The sequence below is a fragment of the Falco biarmicus genome, chromosome 10 (assembly GCF_023638135.1).
Source record: "Falco biarmicus isolate bFalBia1 chromosome 10, bFalBia1.pri, whole genome shotgun sequence".
NCBI lineage: Eukaryota > Metazoa > Chordata > Aves > Falconiformes > Falconidae > Falco > Falco biarmicus.
The window spans coordinates 21,766,892-21,787,634 of NC_079297.1; the positions used below are offsets into that span (position 1 = coordinate 21,766,892).

General features: G+C 39.6%; 1 protein-coding gene across 7 annotated transcripts in view; it reads left to right on the top strand.

Moving 5' to 3' along the window:
- Positions 1-20,743, top strand: part of NAV2 (neuron navigator 2) — a 410,478-nt gene that overhangs the window by 317,153 nt on the left and 72,582 nt on the right. For all 7 annotated transcript variants that reach the window (XM_056353345.1, XM_056353346.1, XM_056353339.1 and 4 more), the window contains exon 11: positions 3,762-3,884. In XM_056353345.1, the coding sequence (XP_056209320.1) occupies positions 3,762-3,884 (123 nt within the window). The remainder of the gene's footprint in view (positions 1-3,761; positions 3,885-20,743) is intronic.

The following is a 20,743-nucleotide window of genomic DNA, read 5'->3' on the forward strand; positions in this document are numbered from 1 at the left end:
CAAAGCAAGTTACTTTATGCCTCTAATACAGGGCAGGGAGCCACCTTCTTACAGAAGAAAAGTGTCACCTAGAAAGTGGGCTGTATGTTCCAGTTGTCTGTTAGAAGTGCATAATACTGCTCTTGTTTAACCTGAGCCTTTTCAAATTCAAAGAAAATTGGATAATTTTGTTTCCCTGCTGCTGAAGAGTGAAACTGTAGCGATGAGTATTAAGTATTAATTCCTGAAAAATATTAGAAACTTCTTTTTAACCAATGTCATCACTGTCTCGTCCATTCACTAAGTGTTTCTATATTCAGCTTCATTAAAGCAATCATTCCCCATGGGCTGTTGGTACCATTCCTAAAGCATCTGAGCTATTAATTTTTTTGAACAAGTAGAATTTGTGCTTCTGTATAGAAGTCACAGAGTCTGGATACTATGCATTTTCCCAGATCATATATATAAACTTTCTTCTTTTGGGGCAGGTAGTACTTCAGAGTACTTGTTTGTGCCCTGAATCTGCTTGCAGAATTATTATGACTCATGATTCTAGCAAGGCATCTAGTACAAGTTTGTCATGTTCTTTGATTAGAAAAGTCAAAGATACTGCACCTAATCGATAACCAGCCTAATCGAATTGTTTGGGCTGTGATGGGTCGTTGTAGAGGAGAGGCTTGTATACTGGCATTCCATATCATCTAGCTGTATGACAAGGCAATAAATTCCGGTAACGTTGAGTACTGTTAGAATTATACACGTGCAAGATATTTCCTGGGTTTATTCCTCCTAGAGTAAAACCTTGTAAGATTGTCTTTAGATAAATAGATCTTCATTGTAGTTTCCTTTCTTGTAAAGCAAAAATCTGCAGCAATAATAACACTGTATTCATAAAAGCAAGATGGTTTCTGAGAATTATTGCAGAGAATTATTTTTTTCATATATTTTCAAATGTATTTATTGCAAATGCATTTTTCTTGACAGATTTTAGAAGCTAGTACCTTTCTTTCTTTCACCTCAGGGTTGCATGCAGGACTTCAGGCATCATTGGTTTTGGCATCTTTTTGGAATTAAACTTTCCTGGGTAGAGGACATTGTGTGTAATATAAATAGGATAAAGCTTTCAGTCTGTGATTACACAAACCTGTTTTGAAATACACAAATCTGTCTTGCGTTGTTCTGGCATGTGAGAAACTTGTCCTATTGGTATAGCAAGTACAAGTCATCATCTATGACTCTGCTTTTTTCCAGGGTCTTGCTTAGAAAAAACTCATGATCTACTTGTCAGCGATGGCAAAGGCATCCAGCTTCTGCTGACTTTATGTAAGATTTATGAGTGCTTAAAACTAATGAAAATCTGACTGTTAGTATTCAGTTTGATGCAATTGAAGAATTATTCTAATGTATCAGCTTGCTGAGCTTCTATGTAGAGGACGAGATCTGTTGATGCTAGTGAGAAGGCTTTCCTTTGACTTCAGTGTGGCTAACTCTTATGAGTAATGTATTTCATTTCACATATTCCAAGTAATAAGTATGGAGAGCAATCTGTTTCAGCTGTAGTTGATCTATTTCTATCAAAGAACTAGTCATATGCCAGAAATCTGACAGCAAAGGCAAAAGCTGCATTTTCCAGTATGTGTGCAATGGAGACTCATACAGAAACATGTTCTGTGTGCAGACAAGTATCTGCAATAAACCAATTAGCATATGCACATTAGATGTTTTTGCAAAAAGCTGTTTGTATAACAATATGGTCTTAAGCTCCACTTTCTTTTCCCTTGCTTTTATTTTAGTAGCTTAAGGAAAAAAATATTCTTCCACGATAAAGTATTTATAAACTGTGTCAAAGACAAGTTAGAACAGTAGACCTAAGGCAAATTCCACATGGTTACAGTGCAACTGCTCCTCTTGCTTCTTACAGTCTTTGTTTATGAGTTTGGAGAATTGTGTCCCCACAGATTAGCTGAACGGAGAATACTCCTGTGTCTGACTCGTTGGGCTTAGCAACCTCTTTGTTAGACTCCCCGGAGAGACCCCATGGCTGTTCCTGGGAAGGCCCCATCAGATTTATATATACATCTAACTGAAATGCTAACCAGCAGATTGTGCAGGGCTTCTTGACTCTTACCAGTCCCATTTTTATAAATGCAGTCATCGAATTTGACTCAGGTAAAGTACATCTCTTGCAGCAGCATCTCGCCAGCAGAGGCATTGCTGGCTGCAGCTAGGACCATCTGTCCTTTCTTGCTGTGGGTGAGGGTGTCTTGCTGTTAGGGAACCAGCTCGGTGCCTTATTAAGCAAGAGGAAGGTATCCTGTGTGTCTGGAAACTGTCCTGCGGGCTGCTGGCGATTTGCTAAGAGTGGCTAAAGGATTAAGAGGATGCAATCCCATCAGCTCCTAACTCGGTGAGGTATGTTACGTGTCCAGCGGTATGCCTCAGACAGCAGCTGGGTTGCTCGAGCTGTTAAGAGTTATTTCAGTCTCAGGTGTGTGAAAATCTTTATGGTGTGTTTACACAGCTGTCAGTGCTGACGAACTGGTGGTGGTAGCACAGAGCTCACTCCATACCATTGGGAGGCAAATGGGACTTACCTTTCCAGTTTAAAGCTAGCTCGCGTATACCTGTGGCCACAAGTGCTTTAAGAAATGAAGCTAAACAAAGAGAAAAATCCTCCTGTTTTATTTTGACACTTGGAACTTGTTGACCTACTACTGTCATGAAATGCCATAAAATATTTTAAAGCGCTATTGAGATATTGATGTAGGGCAGCTCATGGAGAAGCTGTTCAAGAATGAAATACTGAAATTAAGCTGTTACTTCAGTCTTCCTAAATATTTTATTCATAATCCAAAGTGCTGGGTAGTTGTACAGTTTTTAAAATTTGGTTTCCTTGGTTACCACCACATCCTGAAGTTGTATTAGATGATGTCTGTTGCTGTCTGCATCAGCACAGCTGTCAGCAGAAATGCTGGATGACAGAATCTGCATTATCGTGAGGGATTGTTCCTGCTGATCAACAACATCTACCTATTCTTCTCCACCATGTGTCATCTCTGTTCTATTTAAGATTCATTTTTTATTTGTCTGAACTACAAAGTAAGAAATGTGCTATCTTAGCGATTTGTGAAGTATCATATATACACCTGGCACTTCTTACTATCCAAGAGTATAACACTTTTTAAATGCGGATGCCTCTAGGTCACAGTTGCAGACCAAGTACAATGTAGGAGCCAAAACATAATTGAAAAAAACTTTTCATTTGTGCTGCAGCTTTAGTTTCTCACAATAAATCTTGGGATGCTCATTGTTCATGGATCACTGACGAAATCTATGTGATTTTTGTAGTTAACTTGTAAAAGGGTTGAGATTTCCATGGTGTTGTTTTAGCCCACACAAAGTAGTTCAGAATGGTATCAACCATGCATTTTTTGGACAGGAAGGAGTCATTCATGATATCATTCACAAATATCAAATTACTTCCATCTAGGCATCCTTGATGAAAGTTAAGTATTCTTCCTTTGTCACGGTTATATTGAAATTCAGTTCTTATTGATGAGAGTGAGTGCAGGATGTAACGGAGAACGATGAGAGGCAAAAAATACCTCTGATCTAATCAAGAATAAAGTTTTACTTGCTGCATAGTTTGGGTAGTAGTTCTTAACTTAAAAGTAGGAAAATACCAATATACAGTTAAAAATGTGCAGAAGCTAGGAGCTCAAATAACACTTAAAACTTTTATTGTTTTACTAAACGTGATGTTTTGTTTTGCTGTTTTAAAGGTATATGACCGATGGTGGCCTGGGCCTCTATACGCGAAGGCTAAACCGGCTGCCCGATGGCATGGCTGCAGTGCGGGAGACAATGCAGCGCAATACGTCACTGGGCCTCGGAGATGCTGACAGGTGAGGTCTCGTCCAGCAAATGCTTGCGTGTAACAGTGCGTTCGATTCACGCTGTGTCTAATACGGATTTGATCTCTAAGATGAAATGGCTTTAGGAATTCAGATTCTGAGTACATGGATATAAGCTTCTCCAGAGTATTTCAGATGTCAGGATAAATGCTGACTTTATGTCTTCGGATTGCTTTGCTGAAATCTTGTCTGGGTTTTTGTAGACAGGATGCAACACAAGAAAATGTAAAACTTCTATTTTTAATAGTGTTTGAACTAAAAAAGACTTCGTTCTCTTCTCATTTCCACTGATTCTTCAAAGTCGGATGATTCTGTTTGAACGGTCAAGGCCAAAGATCAAGAATTAGGGGACTAAAAATCCATGATTTATGGGAATATGATAATAAGGGAAGATGGGAGATGGACAGTAATGAGACTGTATTCTGTTAGAGCTGAGGTAAATGGGTTAAATACTTTTGCTTTTAATGGCATCAGCCTATAGCTGCTTCTTTTCCTTCCAAACCCAAAGCGTGGTGAGTGTTACTGTTGATGTAGTAAGTGAACCGTATCCTTTCCCTTCCGTGAGGGGCCCCTAAGTATGTACAAACCATGGATTTTGAAGTACAGGTTTGAACCAATTTCTGAACTAGAAGGTTTGTGGGTTTTCTCTTTGTTTTGTTATCCATAGCTCTTTCCTGGGACATAACACAGCTGACTGAGTTTGATATGACTGATACTTTCTTAATAGTGATGCGTGGATTACTAGGGAAATACAAGTGATGGAGAATCTAGCCTTGTTTTCAAAGCAAGCCGTACTAAATTTGCTTTGGTGTTCTCTTGGTATTAGTAAAGAGCAGGATAGTGAATCTAAACAAAAGAACTAAAACCTCTCTGAGAATCTCGGCTCGGTTTCAGTTACTAAGCCAACATATGTTCGCCAGTTATAAAATAAAAAGTGCTTGCTCCTGGTTGACTGGGTGAAGGCATTGCCACCTGGTGATGCAATGGAGGAGTAATTAAGTGTCATCCTCATCTGTTGCTGTGTCTTCTGAACATTGTCACATTAACAGAAGCTATCCGTTTACAATACTGAATTGGTTGAATATAGATTATATTATTGTTTAAGTAACAGCCAGCTTTCTGGAGAGCTAGTAATACATTCCTTATCGTTGATTCCTTCCCCTCTCTGAAATATCAGATTTTCTGTGAAATATCAGAAATTCTGTGCTTGCAACACTTTTTCTTGGCATGTAAATTATTCTCACATTTTATTTGGTAACCTCCTTCCCTGAAGACGCCACACATCAGGGTGAATTACGTACATTCAACAAGAAAGAGTATTTGTGTGTTTAAATATATTCCAATTAGAATAGGACTGTGACACACTGAAATGCAATCCCGAGTTTAAGTCAATTGTTTCAGCTTTGAAAATCGTCATTCTTTCAGTTCACATGGAGGGGATGGACTTTACACACAATAAAGACTCTGTGGCTGGCAATTTAGCTGCAACACGGGATCACAGAAAAATTACCCTTGATCCCACATTTGGTGACATTACATTATTATGTGATGTTTTGATTTAGTCTTTTCTGTTTAGAATATAAGCCTACTCACCTTACACAGGCAATCAGAATTTTCTGACAACAGGGCAGTGACTTAAAAATCGCTCCACTTGGGTTGCTGGGTGATCATGACGTGCAGTTTAAACAAAAACTTAATCTTGGTTTCAGCAGCAGTTTTCCAGGGTGCAAATTGGCGTAAGGAAAAGGAGTTGAATAAAACGGTGCAGTAATGAATTGCTTTCTTCATGCTGTGAATGGAGGCAACGAGCAGGATTGCTGAGTTTCTTTATTGGTACACCTAGAAAACCTAAGATTACATTTAACTTGTTCAAAGCAGATGTTAATTGAACGCATGGGAGAATGACTGTGAAAGGCTATGAACCTTGGAGTATAAAGTTAATCATTAAAAAGTTACCAGAGGAATTTTTGCAATATGCTTACTTGTTTAGTTTCTTGTGTTATTTATTGTAGAAGTTTAGTTGTGAAGCTTTTACTCGTTGGCTCTGCTAACATAAAGCACAGACCTTAGAAGGTCCATTTCCCCCTGCAGCAGGGAAATCCAAAGAAGGCAGTTTAATTTAATGCTTGATTGCAAGGTTAATGGAATCGTTGTACAACACAGCTGAGCTTATGTATTCACTTCAAGACAATTTGTGTTTGCATAGAACAAAGATATTTTTAGTGAAAAAGGCATTAAAAATGCCCTTTTTAATTTTTTTTTTTTAGGTTTATGTTTTATTTAATTTTTTTTTAAGGTTGCAGTTAGCCACCTATGATTTTGTCTCTTCTGTATGTATGGACTTGGTGTGTACCATGTGGTTGTTTAAATTGATTTCACATTGTTAGGTGTGGCTGCTTGATCTGAGACTAAATTCTGCCCTTACTTCCGTATATGTAACTTGCATTTATGAGTGCCTATAGGTAAGAAGGAAGAAATTTGAAACTTAGATATGGGTAAATCTTTCTGTAGTTGCTTACTTGTTCAACCTATTTTTCAGACAACATTATGCAGACCTGTGCTGATTTATCATATCCCTGTGAATAGGACAGGAGACTGTGTTAACGAATGTGAGCTTGTCAAGAGTAATTTTAATGCCGTTATTAGGGCAATGTCTATATGACTTTTTAAAAAATCCTCAGTGATGAAGTGCTACTTCCAAGCATGATTAACTTGGATCGTTTCACCTTACAATTTAATTTGAGGTTGCTTGAATTACATGTCTTTGCATAAGCGTGTAAGGCATCCAAAGGTCTTCCCAGCTTTCGACACTTAAGGACCTTTCTCATCAGACAGCAAATTGCATTGCCTTGGTGCTTCCAACAGCTATGGCATCGGTGCGCTGCAGGTCAAACATGGCTCAGGTGCTGAGCGTGCTCTTGAAGGAGTGTTTCTGTATCACGGTTCAGATCTGTGCTGACTCTGGTAACAGTCTTGTCACACTGCTGGTTGAAAACAAGACCGTATTCAGTTTAACTCTTAGAAGAACTTGTAACTGCAACTGGCTCCTGGCAGTCAGTAACAATTTGATAGTATTTTCTGCTTCTGGCAAGATTTTTGGGTAATCCCAGAGGAGACTGTAGAACCAGGAGAGGAGATGGACAAGAAAGAATTGTAAGTGAAGCAGAAACCAAGCATGGAGTCAGAGGACATTCCATGCAGAACACAGCTATCTCATTATTAATAATGAAGTCATTGAATGCAGATTTTTTTCAGATGCTGTGGTTTATAGTAATTTCTACAAAAGGTAAAAATTATGGCTTTCCAAAATAGCTGAAGAGTATAATTTTGCTGTTATTTTGCATTTTATAAGAACAGATTAAGGCTATTTATATGTCTCTTGGCTCTGGTAGTAGACAACATTTCACATTCATTCACGGAGTAAAACCCTTTGACTGGAATATGTTTAAATTCAATAGCTGCAATTTAATTTCTTGAATCCTGCTACAGTGATGAGATAACTAAAAAATGAGTTAGAGTTAGGCGCTGGAGGGAGATTGTTGGATTGCCTTCATAACCATGGGAACTTGGATCACACTTCAGAAGAGCTGAAAAGCAAGTTGATGCAAGTCATCTAGTTGGGGGCAATGTTGGCCTGTTCTGAAAGGTGGGGATGAAGCAGATGTCACTGCTTTTGGAAGGAGGCAGGTTCCACTGAAAGCAGAATTACAATGTGCTGATGAGTATCACATAAGAAGCTGCACCGAATTTTCTTCTTTTTAGCCTATTTGTAGTCTACTTTATCGTAGACAATAGAAAAACGCTACAATACAAGAAAAAAGAAAATGGAATTTTTTGTTAAGGTATTCTTTATGTAGTTTTATAGTAGGATAAGATAGCTTTAAGTCCTGAACATGTATTTTCAGTTTTACTGAGACAGTGCACCTAAAATTAAATTAAGGTAGCTGCAGTTCCTGGCTTTGCAGGTGAGGAGTTAAGTCATCCATTCACAGAGAATATCCATTAGCAATACTACCCCATTATTACTCAGCTCATCATTATTGTAGTTTTGCTGCTCTAGCAATGGTAGCATGATGCATAAGAAAAGGGGGAAAACAGAAAATGTCTTTGGAATAGACACACAGACCGGATAGTCTTTGTTTTAAAATGTTAAAACATGACTGGGTTATATCTTAAACTTCAGATGGGCCCAACTGTTGTAAAAACACATGGAAATAGATACTCCTGCATTGTAATCGCAGTGGAATTCCCATCATCTCCTTCCCCCGCAGCATCTCCTGTTCCTGCAGTGGTCCCTCAGGACTGTTGACATAAGTGTTTGTGGAGTTACACAGTAAATGAACTTGCAGGGAGATTCATTCATCTGGTATTTTATGTGAATGGGTTTGTGGAGGGAGGATGTCCATTCTGTCAAGAGAAGGAGTAACTGTATCCATTGAAATCATCTACAGACCTCAGATCTCCTCTAAGAAAGCTGTTGCCAAGCTGTTACAGCTCTAGCAGGAGGATTTTGTGCCATCAGTTCACAGCTCCTTCACTTCAGAAAGCCCTGGCAATTGTTCTTGCATTCAGTTGTTACAATGAATTTATAAATTCTACTTTTACCATATTTTACGTTGCTAGGACAGTGGAGCACCCCTGTTTAAGGGTCCTATATACTAAATAAGCACGGTTTTCTAGAAAACAGTCTAAAAGTCTCTAAATTGGTTTAAGGTAACGTCAATCAAAAAGTAAGTGCCAACACCCAAGCTTTCATTGTTCGCTGTATCTTTGCTGTCTGTCAGTCACTGCAGTCGATAAATGTAATGCCCACGTATAGTTGCTTAAGAGCAATGTCACAGGGCTGATGAAATTATTCATGCCTAACCAATCTACTCTGCTTGACCATCTGTTTGGATTTTATCACCAAGTTTGAAGAAATACTACTGCTTCTAAACATGCACGTTGTACCTTGGTACCTGTAGATACCTATCTCTGTCTTTGAAAGAGCCCACATTTATCTTGAAGAACTGACTCACAGAAACAGGGAAATTCACATTGCAAAGATTCTTTCAAGTTTATGGCATTGGAATCTGCTGATTAGAGCCACAATACCATATACTTTTATTTTCCAAGGAATCTTTTTACAAGCTGTAATCCAAAGTGGTTTTAGGTTACACAAAGTAATTGCAAAGTTAAGCAACAAATAGTAGTTGAAAGCAAAGGTATAGTAGCTATAGCCGAGGGCTAAAATTAGCAGTAACAAAAGGGGGGTAAAAAACCATTCTGCATTCAAACAAGGCAAGGTTAGTCAAGGGAAGCAATGTCTTTTGGCGGATTTGTTTCAGTGGGCTAAAGATGACAAACTTCTGAGCATGTAAGCTTTTCTTCAGGTCTAAAACAGAAGCAAGAATTTACATTACTAAACACAAGGTAAAGAACACTCGCTTTACATATACCAAGATGTATTAGTTTAGACTAACTCTTAAAGGCAGACAGTACCTACAAAGCAGAAGAAGATTTAGCAGGGAAAGTCATGATACGATGTTTCTGTGCTGTAGAAAAAAAGCAATTGCAATGTGTAATGTAAATTGTAATGTATAATGTAAATTGTAGTGTGTAATGTGGAGGGATTAACTGGGGAGAGGTAGCAAATTACAACAGGCTGTAAAGGCTATCTCTTTATTGAATCTCTGGTTTTTAATATCCACCAGAGTTGTTATTTTAATACTCTGGTTTATTCTTTGAAGATGCTTTATAGAACTCCCTTGAGGATGAGAAGGAAGAAGTTAGAGATGAAGTGGCCGTGTGAGAATTGCCCCCCCTTGGGTAACCAGGTTTTTCTTAACTTTGTGGCTTGCACATGCATTCATTCAGTGGGTGCAGTAATGGGGGGGTGGGGGGGTGTGTTTCCTTTTTTTCCACACGCATACTTTTGGGGATACATATGATACGCTGGATAAGGTATACTGTGTTCTGGGAAGTACTTCTGTAGGATTTGGTGATAGTGTCTGTTCTGTTTAGAGAGGCATGATGGAATGGGGCTATGTTGGGAAGTTTTGTTTGTTTCTCAGGCGTGGTCTAATTTTACTAATTGCATGATGGTCAGCAAAGAGTTTGCTTCCAACAGTCAACTTAGTGAGGCTGGGAGCTGTTTGAAGGCTAGAAAGAGTTTTGAGGAGGGAATGACTTAAGGAAGTAGATCATTTTTCAGCAGAGATTGGATTTGTTTAAAAATTTCTATCCAGGCTCTAGATGATCATATCATGTAGCACTAGCAGATGTATGATTGATGGGGGGCAGAGGGGTTGGTAATTGAAGCAGTTCTGTGCCTTAGTTAATTGACTCTGAAAAAATACAATTCATTTTCCTGTGGGAGAGTCCCTTTTGCATGTATCCATGGCCACTAACAAAGGCAGGGTTTACTGCAGTTAGGAGCTATGTGCACCCAAGAAGCCAGGAATGATCCTGTTCTCTTGTGACTAATACCTGGTTTAGTAGCTCTGCAGGCTGGCAAGGCAGTTGAGTGCAATTCTCCGCCTTTTTCAATAACTTCTTTCCAACGTGGACGTACAGTTCTACCACTTGACACTAAAAAGTAACCAACCAAGCCAAACACCCCACAGTTGCAAGCTGTTCCCTCCAAAACGGGTGGATTAGGCAATCTTCATGTGCTTGACTTGCTGAGAATTGCTTTTTTGCCTAGATGGAAACACTGAAAAGAGGCTGGATCTAGGCTTTAGGAACCGCATTTCTTGTTGAGACTTTTTTCCTCGTGTCATGCCACTTGCTTTTGTTGTTGTCATTCTGGGGGGTACTTACCCCTCTGCTTTAGCATCTAATTAAAATGCTTAAGCCAGGAGCCAAATTTCATTACAAAGCTAGTGGAAGGTGGCAGGTTGCCCTCGAGGGAGCAACTCGTGGCAGAGTCAGAACTTTCTTGTTGCCTGTATATTCCGATGTGGACAGTTTGTCAATTCCTCTAAAAGGTTGCACTGCAGCATGCATACAGGCAAAGGGAATTTAGCTTTTCCAGAATAGTGGATACGGATTCTGTGGAAACAGGAAAAACTGCCTAGGGATGGCAAAGTCATCATCCTGTACCACTGGAACTAGATTTTCCTGAAGTGACATTTCCTTTCATGCCCACCCACTCTATAAGTATAAAGTTGATCTAACTGCTGATTTGGAGGCTTTTCTGAAACCCTCGATATTTCTGGTTCCATTGCCAGAGATTAGCACTGTCTTCTCTGTTGTATGAAGTGGCTTTTAAAACACTTTAGGCATGTGGGAAATGAAGCTTGTATTCCAAGGGTAAACAAGATTGTAGATACAAAGACCATTTTGAACTGTATCAGGGGCTTTGTGCTTTGCATGACAAACCGAAGAATGTGAAATGCTTGCTGACATAGTGCAGACTTTGTTATTTGGTTTTCCATGTCGAATGGTAAGAGAGTCAACATAGTCTCACAACTGACCTACACCAGTAACCTCTGAGTTTGGGATTTGGAGATTGAATAGATAAAACTAATAGCAGACAGCTGTCAGATTCCAAAAGAAGGATCCCAGTTTGGGGCTCTGTGATGAGTGTGGAAGCTCATTGTGGCTGTAAAGCAGATTTCAAGACAGATGATGTGTGTGTGTATGTGTATATATATATATACACATATAGTGCGTATCACTAAACATGTCATTACCATAAAATCTAAAGATTCTCCCATTGGTCTTTGTTTGCCCTTCTGAGTTTGTTGGGGCTTTGGAGTTGTCCAGAATAGTACATTTCATTACAATTTTTCATAATGTTTTTTTGCTTCTGTTCTACAGCTATGTATTCTCTTGTGATGATAATAATAGTCTATTAGTATTAGCTTACATGTCAATAGAAACATTAGTGTTAATAGTCAGGATCTAAGCTTTTTGTTTAGAGGCTGAATGTTTCCTTTAATTGTCTTGTTTGGAAAATGGTATCAGAACTGTGAGTCCAAATGTAAGGTGCACGTGTCTTCCTGCACGTTCATCTGAGCTTCGCTGAAGTTTTTTGTTTCTTTTTCTTTACTCTATTGATTACATTTATTGAATATTCAGTCATTTATTCCCAGTTTTGGGACAAAACTCCAGTGAAGAGCTTTCAAACATTGTAGTGCAGATGGGGTGAGGGGACACTGTATCATCAATGAGAACCCTCCAAGGAATGTAGGATATCCAGATGCATTGATCCATTGCCTATACAGGGAAATGGGACTCCTCATTTGGACAGCCAACTAAAACGTTTAAAGTTGGATGGTACTAACAGACCGGTATATCCAATACACGTCCGTGTCTGAGCATAGCGGGAGAAGCTGCAAGGTATCCACAAGTTTGAGCTCGTATTTAAACCACTCTGTATTTCATAAGCCATCATCTCCTACTGTCCTGAGTGGCAACTCCCATATTAAGAAGGTACTAAAATAAGGGGGATACTTTTCGTCCATTCCCTTCTTATCCGTAAGTCCTGTTCTGCTCTTCTCCATTCCTCAGCTTCCTCGTGGTATAGGGATTTCCCAGCAGTACGATAAGGCGACTTTGTGACCTTGTTTATGACAGCTCACAGGGTTCAGAGTGGAGCTGAGGCTCCACAGAACAAGTAGTCACTTTGCTCATGATCTGTCAGAGCTGAGCCCCAACATCCTGAGGCTTAAACGCCCCAGTGTTAATGCAGCTCCATGGGGTTTAAAAATGCTCTGCTGTTATATAAACAGGCATTAAGGCTTTCACGTGATAGTTCTTATGTTGCTTAAGTATATACAGTTAAATATACATTTGGCCAGCATAAATAATTGCATACTCTACAGTGGAAACACTTGGAGCTACATTGTGCTATTACAGCAGTATTATGAGAATGTGGGTAATTTGGTTTTATTAGTAGAAGTTTTTTATATTCTCCCTAAAAATAAAACATCTAATTTTATTAGCACTGATTGCTGCAACTTGAAACTAATTAATTTCATGTAAGTGGCATTGGAACACTGTGAAACCTGTGCACTGGGAACCTGAGTAACTGCCACGCTGCTGGAGGCTATATTTATGTGTGTCCAGGTATATGTGGTCAATAAGTAGCCAGAGGATCGGCACTAAGCATTGCAAGTCTGATTAGTGACTTTGCCTGAGCAAAGTCCAAGGGCTGAGGTCAGCTCTTTTTTAACTATATGATTTTTTTTGTTGCTGTTTCTTAACTGACAAAGGTTCAGCTCAGCAGCTACTGTGGACTTACCATGTGCTCTCATCAGCCCCAAGTAATATTTTTATCTTTTTAATCTAATTTTCACTTTAAAGTTTATCTTCTCTGATTATGTTGTTAGTTTAAGCTAATTTTCATATATATCAACTAATTCATTTGTTTTGGTTTGGGGGAAATGAGCAAACCACCTTGAGTGTTCAAAAAGGTTTTATTCCCTCTTTCATGTTCATTGTCAAGATTGATTTAGTCTTGTTATGAAACTTGCAGCTAGAAATACTCTTCCTAACATGACTTAATGCTTTAAACATCTCTTTGAAAATATTGCTGTTATTTGATACTATCTGATGTGCACATGCATAGTTTTATCTTTCATTTGCATTTTAATGCAAACATTTAATTTTTATTTTCAGAGGTGACTGAAACAATGTTACATTTGCAAAACTGGAGCTGTTTTTTGAATGCAGAAGGGATGAACAGAATATTATCGGGGAAATAGCTAGAGCTGTATTTGTAGACAACTGTATGTCTCTATGGAGAAAGGAGAGAAAGAAGAATCAAGAGTGTCCTGTGCCAGCTGAAGTTCACAGAGGTTATGTTCATCCAGGAAAACCTTATGTTCTGCTTAATCTCTATTTTGGGACTGTGTGCATTCTCTGTCTCCTCTTAGATAGAGAATTTATCCATCTTTGCTTTTAGACTGTTTCTGAACCAAAGGACTCATGAGATGGATCAGGTGGTGGCAAGAAATCTGCATTTATACATAGCGAATCTCTTAAAGGGGTGTGCACACACAAAAGAGATTTTCTGAAATCAGAAGATTGTGATTTCAGACTGAAGTCAGGATATGCATTCTGTGCTCTAACTTCTGTTGGAATTCTTTGTTTGCTTCTAACGATAACCACTAAGCCCCTTTGTTTGCTAAAATAGATTAAAAGCAAATATGCCACACAGCAACACGAAGTTGCTTGTCATTCCTGTTGGTCAGAGCGTGCTGGTGGTTTGGCCTCCCAACACCAACATCCAGAGGGTAGAATCAGAGGTGTCTTCAGCACTGTGGTTTAGAGTTTGGGTCCATTTCTGCAATAGTTTCTGACCAATTCTTGACTTCAGTGACATTCTGCTTTGCTCTCTCACCATGTTTTTATGTAATGGCTGACCTTGCATGAGCTGTAATGAGCTAAACATGTGACTGATAAAATAATCATTCTCTCCTGTGAGTCATACCATATGTTGCCCCCTCTCTACTACCATAATTCAAGGCATGCTTGACCCAGTTATTTTGCCTTTCCTACATCATCCCCTCTGTGCTACCATATTGTTTTCTCTTGTAGCCATTTCTTTATTTCCTAGCAGTGCGTTGTGCTTTCAATGGTGGGCTTTCATTTGGTCTACCTTTGTCCTCAACAAATTACTGAAACCCAACTTTGTCCAGGAAATGTGTTTGAATCTTAACATTGCTCCCCACTTTGGATGCATTCTCCTCTTATTTAATGGCATCAGTATCTGATTTCACTTTTAGATTTTAACACCATTGGAATGAGGGAGCTTGCAATACATGGCAATGTGGTTAAGTTTTTTATGGCAATGTATATGTTATCGAATCATTTAGGAACAAGGGATTATTTTAGAAAGAAAAAAATGAGAGCCAAAGGTAACTTACAATTTGGCTAAGCAAGCCTGGGTGAGATCATGGGAGGAAAACAAACTTTCTTTGGACATTTTCAGGAATAATAGTGAATTGTAGCTATAATTTAAGTAGAATGGATTCAAGGGAAGACAGGCAAAACATGGAGTGATTATAAGGAAAACGTCTCTGGCACTTACTGACTTTTACACTAGCCTCTGGGAAGTCTGTTCTTTGTGTTTTTGAAAAATGTGTATGAACCAAAGCACAATTGCACGTTAGAGGGAAAGTGGTGTGAATAACCAAAGAGGGGGTTTCCACGTGAATCTTTATTTCTTTCTTACTACTGAAGGCAAGGATTTTCCTTGTGGTTTTTTAGGTGTTCATGTTACAATGCAAAATATGAATGCTTGCATTAATCTAACTAGTAATCTGGGCTTTTTTCTATGTGGGGTTTTTTCCTTAGGGGCAAGGGGGCATATGCTTCTAGTGATTTTTATCCTTTCATCCTATCATCCCTTGTGCAGTTCAGTTCATTAAAGTTTCTAAACAAAGATACACAGTGACCACTCCTTAATTCTAGAGGAATTCAGTGAAATAGAGCTGTCTTTGTCCGTACTAGTTTGTGTTAAGTCTCTGGTAGCGAAGTGAGGCACCATCTCACAGCTCAGCTTTAACGAGATGGCCACATTCTGCCAATGTTGAAACAGGACAGAGAGATGAGAGGCTGGGTTACGATTATTTTCATTTCATGATTTCACTGGGATAAAAAAATAAAATAAGGGTTTGGGTTTCATTCTTGTTTTTTCCTTATGGACTGGTGATGCAGTTCTAATAGAAAAAGTCAAGTTGAGGTCTCTGTTGTGCCTGACTGCAGCAGGGAACTCAGTTTTGGCCTCCTGTATTTGGGTTGTTTCTTTAAGAATATTTCTCTCTGTTGCTCCTGCCAAATTATTTGCTGGAAATAATATCAACACAAGATAATGAAAGGTGTTAATTGGACTCTTGGCTATTGAGGAGCTATCAGGTCACAGAAGTGGGATGGAAGGAATTACGGCTGAAGTCCTTTAACTCTCACATTCCTCCCCTGGATAATTTAACTATGAAAATTAATAGAGGTCCAAGGGAGTCTTCTTAGTGTTGGGAAGAGTTACATTTTTTTATAAACCAACAGGATATTTAATGATATTTACTCAAAGAAATCCAAACCATCTCTAAGACGTTGCTATGGCTGTAGCAGAACTGCCATTTTGGGAGTTTTATCTAAAGCTTGCGAAAGTACCGGGAGCGAAGAGAGTGCCTTACAACCTCTTCTTAAGAAAATAAATTTCCAACTGGATTCTAGTTATTGCTTCAAAGCTGCTTTTGTGTCACCGCTGTGGTGAAAGGGTGTTGTGTTCGGTTAGAAGGTAGACCTGCAAAGCTCTCAGGATCTCAAAGGAAGAGTGAGTGGCAGGGAACAGTCTGGGTCTCTATATGTACTGCATATGAAAAATGGCATTAACAGCAAACGGAGGCTTTGCATGGTCCATCTGCTGCACCAAGCGGGCAGGGGTTCCTCAGGTTAAGAGCCGACATCATGGTGGAGCAGTGACCCACCTCTGCAGCAGATCTGTCTCCTGCAGTCCGATAGGAGTCATAAGAACAGACACAAAGAAACCCAACAAACCCAAAACAAACATCATGAAAGGATGTATCACATGTTTATTTACACACAATTTCAGTTCTGGTATTTCCCATCCAGTTTGTCCCACATGTATTTTTTCCTTCTCCTACTTGAGGCTTCTTGTGTCCCAGTTGTGTTGTTCTTGTGCAGCAGGTCCCAGCCTTGGACTTCAGAAGTTCCATCTAAATTAGTTTTCCCTTTCCTTTTCTTTTTTCCGCTTCTTCTCCAAGTAAAATCTCGGCTTTCTTTCTTGACTTACTGTCCCTGTTCTCCAGGGCCCTCCAGAACCAAATAAAAAAATTACATTGTGAGACGAGGTTTCTCAGGGAAGATACTTAATAACATAGTAGTAAAATCACATATATTTTCTAATGATACTCGGGAATTGTTGTGCTGTTTTTTCAACTGAGGTTAAAAACATCCATCCTTAGGTTGGCATGCAGCTTGGAAAACTTCAGGCCAAACAGCTCAATTTTGGCAAAATGATAAATAATTGAAATCATTTCCCCTGCTAATTATTTCATTACTGTAACACAGCCATATCTGAAGCTGAGGGTGTAGCCTCAGAGAGAACAAATATGCAGTCTAAAACCCAGCAGGGCTGGGGCTGGGGAAGGAGATACTGGGCAGGGAACAGCTTTGCAAGTTTTTGCTCTTACAAAAATGCTAGGAAAGGTTAGAGAGTCCTGCAGAGACCCTGGGACCTCAGGACCTTCTACAGGGTAGGGAGCAGCGCAAGGAAGCAGGGCCAGCATCAGTGATACAGACCTTGCAGCTGATGGAACTGGTCCAGCAAGAAAGCTTTGTGCAGAGCTACCGGGAAAAAAAAATAAAATTGTGCTTTTCTGTTACATTTCATGGCTGGAATGATTAAAAGGTAAAATTCATCTGAAGTACAATAGGATAAGGGTGGCAGGAGATTAAAAAGGTTTATGGCTTTGCACAGTTGAGCTTTTGTTTTCTCCCACTTTATTCCCATTTTATTCCTTTAAAAAAAAAAAAAAAAAGAAAAAGAAGCCTAACTGCTTTAACTTTCTTATCAGTAAAGAAGTAGAGAGAGAATGCAGATGAAGTTGCATATATCAAGAGATCGGTTGAACAGGCTGCAGTTCAGTGATGATGGGGGTGGGAGGGGAATGCAGCACCATAGCAGAGGCTCGGCTGAGCTTTGAACTGGATCAGATGCTCGAGGGCAATTAAACACACAAGATTTCCCCCTTTAAACAAAGGCACAGAAGGGAGTCTCCCTGTTTTCTGTGCTGTTAATCATCAAGAGGAGAGAAGAACGTGAAAACGATGAAAGAAACGATGGTGCTGTTTAAAGGAAGGATGTTAGACCCCAGCAGGATGCTTGCTTGAGTTGCATCTCAATAAATAATAAGCAGTTGTTATGCTAATAGTCACTATTTTCAATAGCATGATTTGCATACAGATCATATGCATGTTAATTACACTGCACACACAGCCAATAACGCACATCTCAGGTTTTGTCCTTAGCATTTTCATGTGTAAAATGATGCATCACGTTACTTAATATTGCAAAGTTTTGGAGTGCAAATGAGTTGCTAATACAATGGGGAGCAGCATACCGAGCTAGATACGGCCCGAAGATAACCGCATACCAGAGCCGGGGATGGGAGAAGCCCAGGATTAGTGTCACTTCTGGTTCTGACAACAACTGTCCTTGCACCTGATTATAATGAAAATAAAAGTGAAACAAAAGGGTGCATGAATGCATGATAATGCAATGATGCGTGATAATAACTAACCCCTTGTTGTCTAATCACTGGGTGCATGCTTGTGGATATTGCTGTGGTTTTATACTGGAGCACAAAGTTTACTGGTTTTCTACTGACTTCATGCCATCTGGGGAGTGAGGACAGGCAAGACCTGGCTCTGTGGAGAGGTAGAATAGTGCGGGCAGAGCTAGTCCTTGAAACATTATTGAATTTTTGCCATGAATCAGAGCCATGTTTATGTTACATCAGTGCTTTGCATCTTGTGTCTATAGCATTTCTGACCATTAAGGAAGACGGAGCTTTTTGAGCTGGATCTGAAGGGCAGCTCCACAGTCGTTCTTCTCTCCTTTCCCACGCATGTTCTGGATGCCTAGCATTTCTCATTTCATTATGTCTAATTGAAAGTTCCCACTTGTCCTCCTGACCTACTAACTTAAATGAATAAGACCAGTAGAAATTAGCCCATAGGATGAGAGCACCTAACACCAGAAATGAATGATGCCCTATAAAATGTAACAATGTGACAGCTGAGGATGTGTCATGACGAATCTGCATTGCATCCAGACCCAATTTTGTATCTTCAGATGTGCTTCTGTAAAGCATAATGCAGCAATGGTTCAGGAATCTCTGAACCATGTTTCATACCACCGTGTAGCTTTCTGTATTCATAGCTGTACTGATTTTTTTCTTATACTATTTTGACACCACTGAAATCTGCTTTCAGCTTAGTACTTACAATGAAATTAAAAAAAAAAAAAAACCAAAAAACAAACCTACAGTATCTTGGGAAAAGATCTAAGAGTTGTTATCTAGTGTTCCAGACTAAATATTTAACATAGTTCATAAGGTATCTAATAGAAATATTTACCTGTTAGGAAACTGTAAGAATATAATTTACAAGTTATTACCAGATTAATTTTTCAGGTATCAGATAACGATATCAGGTATCAGATAATCTGGGCCCTATAAGGCACAGATGTTTGGAATTAGTTGTTCAGTTTCAAAAGAAAATAATTGCTAAATGCAATAGCTCGCCCCATCAGTGTTCAGTTGTTACTGCCATTGGTGTTCCCAGTTGGTGTTCCACGTCCCACTGCAGCTTGCTCTGCATGGTTTATACTTACAGTATCTAATAGCAATTTAAGGGATTTGCTTTTCTACAGAGAAATTAATGGGTTTAATAATTTTGAAGAGGTGCTGCTCTCTCAAGTTCCCTCAGCATAGGCAGAAATGTTGTGCAGCCTCTGGTTCCCTCTGCAGCCTGCTCCCTGCGGGGAGCGGTGAGGGGGTGATGCACACCCTTGCAGAAGCATGGACCGAGTTGTGTGCAGCAGCCTGCAGCCAGCAGTGCGCTCGCTCTGGCTGTGCGCGCTCCGGCACCGCCACGGCTGAACGTGCAGGTGTAGGATCTGCAGGAAGTTTTGTTATGCCAGCCCGGTTATCCATCCGTTCAACTTTGCCGTTCCTTCTGCAGCTCCTCTGCTTCCCAAGCCCCACGCTCTTGTGCACTGTAATTGCAGTCAGCAGTCAACTCTGTCTATATTGACCTTCATCCCTGGTATGGAAAACATGACATGAATTTGCCAGTCGTGTACTAATTGCAGTCTCTGCTTTGAGTAGTTTGCCATGGGGAAGAAACCTTATGTCCCTTGCCAGTAGGCTCACGGTCACTACTGTAATTCTGAGGTAGCTTCTGCTGAGCATCTGTGACAGGCCAGAGACGTAGGTAGCACTGAACCAGCAGTTAATGTTATTTAGGAGCACGGGCCACCATGGGAAAGCCAATTGGCACACTGCAGAGTGTGCTGTCATCTTGTCTTTCTGGTGGAATAAAAGCAGAACATTTCACCCTTAGAGGCTTTTTGTGTTTGCAAGGAGAAGAGTGTTTTCTCTGTAAGTGAATAATTTTTGAGCAATGGAAAATAAGTTTTTGGTGTACGGTCTAAAACACTGACCCTTTGATGAGAGCAAATTTACCAGCTGAAATTTCCTCTTGTCAGGCTTCTACAAAGCTGATATGTTAGCTACCTGAAAGGCATGCTGTGATACTTTAATCTGGAGAGCCATTAGCCTTCTCAGGTGATCTACAGCTACAATTTTATTAGGGCTTAGTGAAGGTCGGAAGTTCAGGTGGGCAAGGTGTGATTGCCACAGGTGTTTGAGATAAGGAGTTATGTGGAGGGCGTACTTCTCAGCTGCTGCAATTTGCAAATATTAGTTTAAATCCAGTGTTCTATCTGAAGAGCTTGGGGTTTTCTTGCTGCATATTTAACAATTTCTATCTCTGAATGAGCTAAATTCTGAGTCTGTAAGAGCTGCCAGCATTATTCACCAAACCATGAAATGCAGAGCTAGGAAAGACTTGTTTAAAAGCATGCACTGGTTAGAGCTGCTGTCTTGTAGGTAAGTGGATTGATTCAGTTACTTTTTGTGTTAGGAAGATTATAAATTTAAAGGAAACTTGCGTAGTTTTCTTAACCAGGCACAGGTAACAGTGGCAGGGAGCAGAAATGTCTGAAATTCTATATTGCATTAATAGCCTACAGTGAATTTGGCAATGGCCGGTTGGTCTGTTTGATGGACAGTACCAGTGAGAGTAAGAAAAAAGCAATTCGCATGGAAAAC